Below are 6,574 nucleotides of genomic sequence, written 5' to 3'. Positions count from 1 at the left end.
AAACCTACTGAATCTTCCAAATGGGACTTTTGACCTATTCCCAAACACATTTTCTACAAAAAAAGATTTCCTCGCATATATACCTTTCATCGTTTACTACCCATATCAGTAATGAATTGCTTTGTTATAAACTTGTGTATTTTTACATTTTCATGCATGGTTTTCAACCAAAAGATATGACCCACAAAAATACATAAGCTTTCTATATAAACAAATCACTCTGTTACAGATACTGGTAATAAAAGATGGTTGCAGACTGCAAAGACAACATAAATATCATAGACAACCATAGACAGTTTTTACATGGAGCTTGATTTTATTGACAAACAGCAGAAATGCACTAGCAGCTGGTTGCACATGTTGTATGGTTATAGTTCATTAATCATTTCACACTTGAATCATCACCTTCAGGAGATCATTTGTGGGTCACGATCCATGTGATACTGAACATACTGTAGTGTAACACTACAATGTGTAAACCAATAATGTTCTTTAGTGTTTTTGCTGTGCAAGATGCGTCCAACGGTCCAGTGAAATACTGCTTGCTTGGTTTTGTCATGATTAATTTCGTTCAAAGACGACATATCGGTGTGAGTATGTATAGTTTCTAGAGGATTGACATAATTTATACTGCTGAGCACTACGGAAACCAACTCCAGCAGCGATAGGTTCTGTGACTTGCAGGTTGCTGATGTTGCCAAAGTCCTGTAATAATAAAAACAACAGAGAGAAACACATTCAATATTACTGGCTCAAAAAACAGGCTATTCCAGTAGACATATAAGACATGACTGCAATCTCCCAGTTACAGGGAGTGTGAATATCAATTGGGGTTACCTGAATGCGGGCCTGAATGGATGACTACCTTTGAAATCTTTACCTTCACCCCCTCCCCCGATGTGGAAGCATAAGGTCATGTCTTCTTGGGGTGTGGATTTCAACTGCAATAGACCACTATGATCATCATGAATATAGTAATTTATTTTGGGTTACATAACCCTGTAACATCTGGTGAACAGAACTGTTATTATGATAGGATGGCAGTCTTCAATATGGGTAAAACCCAGCAAATTCAAAAGACTACCCATTTTGTGCAGCGCCATCCTATTCTGTCCGCCATATCTCGAAAAGGCAAATCCTCTCAACCTGGGGTACATTTCACTAACAGTAACATAATTATGACGCATGGTAAGTCATTTATCTGGAGCCTAGTATATTCAAAACAATCCTTTGGTGCAGGACAAAAAGTGTAGCCTGGTGCTGCAATTTTCATTCTCAACAGGCTAGTTAGGCAAGTAACTGTAATAGCCATGCAGCCCATTGATTTTCACCTTTGTTTGCATAAACCGAGCCATGTTAATCGGTTTTTTGTCCCTTGGATTCTTTGAAAAACTCTGATAGGGCAAAAGAGTGGTAACTTACCAAGACCTTCAACATTTCCTTTGTGTCTGGATCCACCTCAATGATATCCTGCTCAATGGCGGATACCTCGGGTACGTAGTTATCTCTTCTTTCTCTCTCCTCCTCCTGCAATTTGATGGAGATACCTCGCACAGCTCCCTTCTGAATACGCTTCATCAAATGTGTCACAAATCTGTAGGAGAAAAGAATACAATTTACAAAGTGATTACTCTGATGCATAGTTTCTTACAAATGTACTGTTGACCCTTTGAACAAATTTGCCATTTTGCATCCAAATAAAGTCTTCCCTGCAAAAACATGCACAAAAGTGCATTTTTGTTTTTCAAGCTTTTCTAGCAGTGATTTTGCAAAGCGTAAGCAGTAATTAATCATGTGTATGAAAGGCGTATGTGGCTACGCCTTTACACCCTTTTGGGATCGACCCTCATTTTGAGATGACTGTGCAAAGGCCAGTAAAGACTGACCCAATGTCTTCACCATCAATCCATGGCATTACCTATTTGTTGATTTGTGTGTGTCATATTAAATGTTGTCCAGTCTGGGGTCCGGTAGACATAGGGAGCAATAATCAGCTGGCCTGAAAATGATTAGTTTGATTAATTTTCATATCAAATGCATACGAACACTTACCCAGCAATCTTGTTGCGGAGCTTCTTGCTAGGGATGATGGCTATCTCCTCACATATTCTTTTATTGATGTGGAAATCCAAGGTAAGTCGGGTGTAGTATTTCTCAATGATCACCCTTGCAGCCTTCTTGACCGTCTTTGTCCTGACACGCCCCTGAACACAAAAACAGAAAGTTTATATATTTAGTATCAATTAGCAGTCACCCGTCTTTCGTGGTCACTGTCTATTGCGGAACTGATATTTTATATTCTTTTTAATGTACTGGTCAGGTGTAATTGTCAGGTGCAATTGCAGTGTTTGGCTTAATATTTTTACACCCCATTTTTAAAATTATGGTGTAATTTCACCTGGTGCAGCACAATTTGAAGTGAAGTCTCAGAATAATCAAACTAAATTTACAATTTTGTATAACACTTGGGGCAAAATATTTTGCAGAGACACTGATTACCTGAGTAATTTATTAGACCAGGCCAAAATTGCTATCCTCTACCTTCCTGCCAGTGTTCGATTTACCACCTGCACGCCTGCACATATGCAGGTGACTTTGATTCTGTGCAGGTAACTTTTCAAATGTACCTGCACAAGTGCATGTAGAATTTTAAATTACACAGTTGGAATCAGAAACATACAATGTGCCTCTAAATCAAGAAGTAAATAGAAATATTCCGAAGTGACACCAATTTTTTTCACAGCACAAACTATATGGTTAAATTGTGTGCAGCTTACTTTCACTTTGTGCAGGTAGATTTTCTATGTTACCTGCACAAATGCAAGTAACGTTTTTCCGGTAAATCGAACACTGCTTCCTGCTTAACTTTCAAATGGGCAATTCTTTGAAATCCATGAAGACTTGACCTTAATCTTTCACACAGGGAAATTGAGTTATCTACTGAATTGGTCACCATGGGGGACTGTGTTTGAAATCTACACCCCCAGTTTGAAAGATTAAGGTCACCAAATCCCCTCAATTTCACCCCCCCCCCCCCCGGCCAAGTACTGCCAACTGTGTAAGCGGGGAAGGTTTGCTGCAGGGGCGACAGACATATCATACAGATTTGTCACCCTTTGCAAGGCCAAGGGTGCAGAATTTGTCACATCATTAATTTTGGACAGTTAATTTAGCTTTTTCTGATTTTCACAAAATTTTACATGCACAGGCAAAATTCTACATGCACAGGCCGAGTCAGTTGCAATGTGGTATTTCAAACATTGCTTTGGCGTCAGCGTACTTTTCATAGAATAACACGATCGCGCGACCTGCATGGCCGAACCTTGACCTTGCCTAGCCCTAGGTAGACATGTCCACATTGCTTATTATAGAGGGCAACATTCAATCCAAAAAGTTGTGTCCACAGTAGCTCACAGTCAATGGCTTAACTGTGTAATCCCCATAGGGAAATACAAAAATATGAAATTTGGACACCAGAAACTTGACGACGTAGTCTAAAAAGTGCTGGTACTTTATCCTTTGATACAGAAGTCAGCATGCAGTGAAAGTTAGATTTCGTAAAATAAAATCGCCTTTGTGTAAAATGGATCATTGTGGTAAAAAATGGTGCATTACATGCTTTTTTGTACAGTAAGTCAGTGTAAGGCATTGTCAATGATAACACAATAATTTCCTACTGAAATATCCTACTTGAAAATTTTGCGAACATGCCTACCCTAGCCTAGGCTTAGCAACGACCGTGTCACGGCGTGTGATTGGTCAATTCTCAAAAGCTGTGACTGTGTTTGTTGCGCTGTTAGCGCCAGTATTTGCGTAGTACGCTCGGCGCAAATACCTGTGCGTACCCGCCAGGGCCCAAGCCAAGATCGAGAATTTAATATATTAATTTTTAGCTATAACTTTTTTATTTTCTTCATCCATCTAAGTACTGATCGAATCATGGTATTTCACTCCCTTAAAATTATGATAATAGCAACAAATCCTATACAACCAAGATTCATACTGTCACAGATTTCCCATACATGCATGTATGCAGTATATGCACGATACATGACGTTATGTACATGTACGGCCGGCTATTATACAGAGTTGTGTGACCAAAGGTTGTACGGAATCGGGAAAATTTACGGCCTCGAAAAGAAGTCAATCGAACCGTCTTCATTCTAAATATCATATGAGACAAAACCGATAGAATATAAAATCCCATTTTGGCAATTCTATTCAATTAAAACCACTGTAAAACTGGCAGATGGGACTGATTTTATAGGCCATTGCATGTTTCTGTTTCTCACCATTTTGGAAAATCCGTGGTGAAAGAGAGAATTGGAGAAATTTTGTTGATAGGTGGCGCACGTTGTAATGTTTTCAGGTGGTGACAGACAAGATTTTATTTATGTAACTATGTTGTTTGTTCTCTGTTCTGGTGTATGTTGTAAAATAAATAAATAAATAAATAAAAATAAATAAATAAATAAATAAATAAATGAATAAATGAATAAATAAATAAATAAATAAATAAATAAATAAATAAATAAATAAATAAATAAATAAATAAATAAATAAATAAATAAATAAATAAATAAATAAATAAATAAATAAATAAATAAATAAATAAATAAATAAATAAATAAATAAATAAATAAATAAATAAATAAATAAATAAATAAATAAATAAATAAATAAATAAATAAATAAATAAATAAATAAATAAATAAATAAATAAAATCGATATTTAAACGTCACTATACTTTGGTTCACCTCAAGTTTGGTATGCGTGGCGTAGGTGCGTATTTTTCTCGCCGCAGTATCGGATCGATGCGTAAAGTTAAGCGCGCTGAGTATCCACGTCACGCGTACAGGGCGACTTGTCGGCACGCTTGTGGCGCAACCGCAAAAAAGCATTGACGTCACTACCCCCGGGGGGGTCACTCCCATTGTGGCCTGTACACCATCAGCGATAATGAAAACGCGTAAAAAGGGTAGTTTTTCATGGGTAAGCACGATACGGGTGTCAAAAACATGAAATATTGGAAAAAAGGGTAGCAAAATTGCAAATTGCTAATACGCGGAAATGAAATTTAGGGTCATGATGAAATTTGATGCAAGGAATAAAATCCCTGTTTTAGCCAAGGGTTAAATCCTTGTTTAGGGTGCTTTTCAAAAGTTGATTATCGCGGATGGTGCACAGGCCACAATGGGAGTGACCCCCCGGGTCACTACCGAACTTGAGTTGAACCAAACTATATTCAACTTTTGAACATTCTTCCTAAGGAGCGGATAGTTCAATACATGCACTGTCATTTGGAAGCATTACAAAACATAATAATAACTCCATAAAGTGAAGATGGGGTAAGTGGGACAGTGGGGTAAGTGGGACACTTACTATCTAGATCTTCATTGCAGCACTAAATCCACCAATACGATACCGATTGGTATCCCATTCCAAATAATGTTCGTTATAATTTCACTGCTCAATAGTGGAATTATACTTACTTATTACCAAATATTTAAATCTTTGCTGAGAATTTGGAGAAATTGAGAGATAATAATTATATTTCATTTACAAAACAGAACGCTTTTTACAAGCCTGATAGCAGAAAATCACGATGAACTCATGCAATTTAGAGCGTATGGTGTCCCACTTAACCCATCCACTTGGGGTAGGTGGGACAGTGGTTCTTGAAATTAATTTTTGATACAAAAAATAACAAAATTACAAGTTAAATTGCATATAATGCCGCCAACAAGCTCAAAACTTAAATTAATACTGAAAATGCCTATTGAATGACTTGATTATTGATTTTGTGGCTGAAAATCGCAAATCGTTGGTTTTTGGGGGGTTTTGTCACCAACTCCAAGAACAAAATCTGCCTGTATTAAGATGAAATTAATAAACATAATGATAGTATAGCATTAGGCCTACTATTTGTTTGGTATATAATTATGTTAATAATGCCCAAATGCTCCAATATAAATATGTATATTTTCATGTAATAATATCATAAATATATGTGTCAAATTTACCCCTACCCCTTATGTGTCCCACTTACCCCAAAGTGTTGGGGTAAGTGGGACAGTTGAGTCATTACATAATTGGCCCTGCCATTCTGTACTGAATTAGAGTAGGCCTATCACCCAAAACTAACACCAGACATTGTCCCAGGATTATACTTGAATTATAAAAACATAAGTCCAATCTTTATTGTAGTCACTTACATGAGATTTAGTCCAATAATATACCATAAAAATAAAATATCATAGGGCCTGTAGGCCTATTACTATTAGGCCAAGTAAAATAAATAACATGCAGGCATATATCGTCCGGACGGTTCAAGTTCTCAAAATTTGGTGAGGGATGCCCCGCATATTTGTTAACTTTTTTCTTACAAATTTACTCATTTCTGTGTAAAATTGCAATTGCAAAGCCTAACACATAAATGGGGAGTTCGGACATTTTTGTTACTTCCCCAAAGCCCCTAGCTTAAAGCCAGATGTGTTTATAGGCCTAAATGATAACCAAAAACTATTAATTCGTCACTTTTTATAAATGAACTTGAATAAATGGAGCAAATAA

General features: G+C 36.9%; 1 protein-coding gene across 1 annotated transcript; it reads right to left on the bottom strand.

The window, feature by feature from the left end:
- Window positions 1-296: 296 nt before the first annotated feature.
- On the bottom strand, window positions 297-4,378 carry LOC140171431 (small ribosomal subunit protein eS17-like). Its single transcript, XM_072194690.1, has 4 exons — window positions 4,293-4,378; window positions 2,053-2,204; window positions 1,423-1,594; window positions 297-705 (listed from the first exon to the last, which is right to left on the bottom strand). Exons 1-4 carry the CDS (start codon window positions 4,293-4,295, stop codon window positions 562-564), a joined length of 471 nt encoding a protein of 156 aa, XP_072050791.1. The 5' UTR covers window positions 4,296-4,378; the 3' UTR covers window positions 297-561.
- Between the last annotated feature and the right edge of the window lie 2,196 nt (window positions 4,379-6,574).

The sequence above is a fragment of the Amphiura filiformis genome, chromosome 15, assembly GCF_039555335.1.
Source record: "Amphiura filiformis chromosome 15, Afil_fr2py, whole genome shotgun sequence".
In the NCBI taxonomy this organism is placed as follows: Eukaryota; Metazoa; Echinodermata; class Ophiuroidea; order Amphilepidida; family Amphiuridae; genus Amphiura; species Amphiura filiformis.
This window is presented reverse-complemented; position numbering and strand designations above follow the sequence as displayed.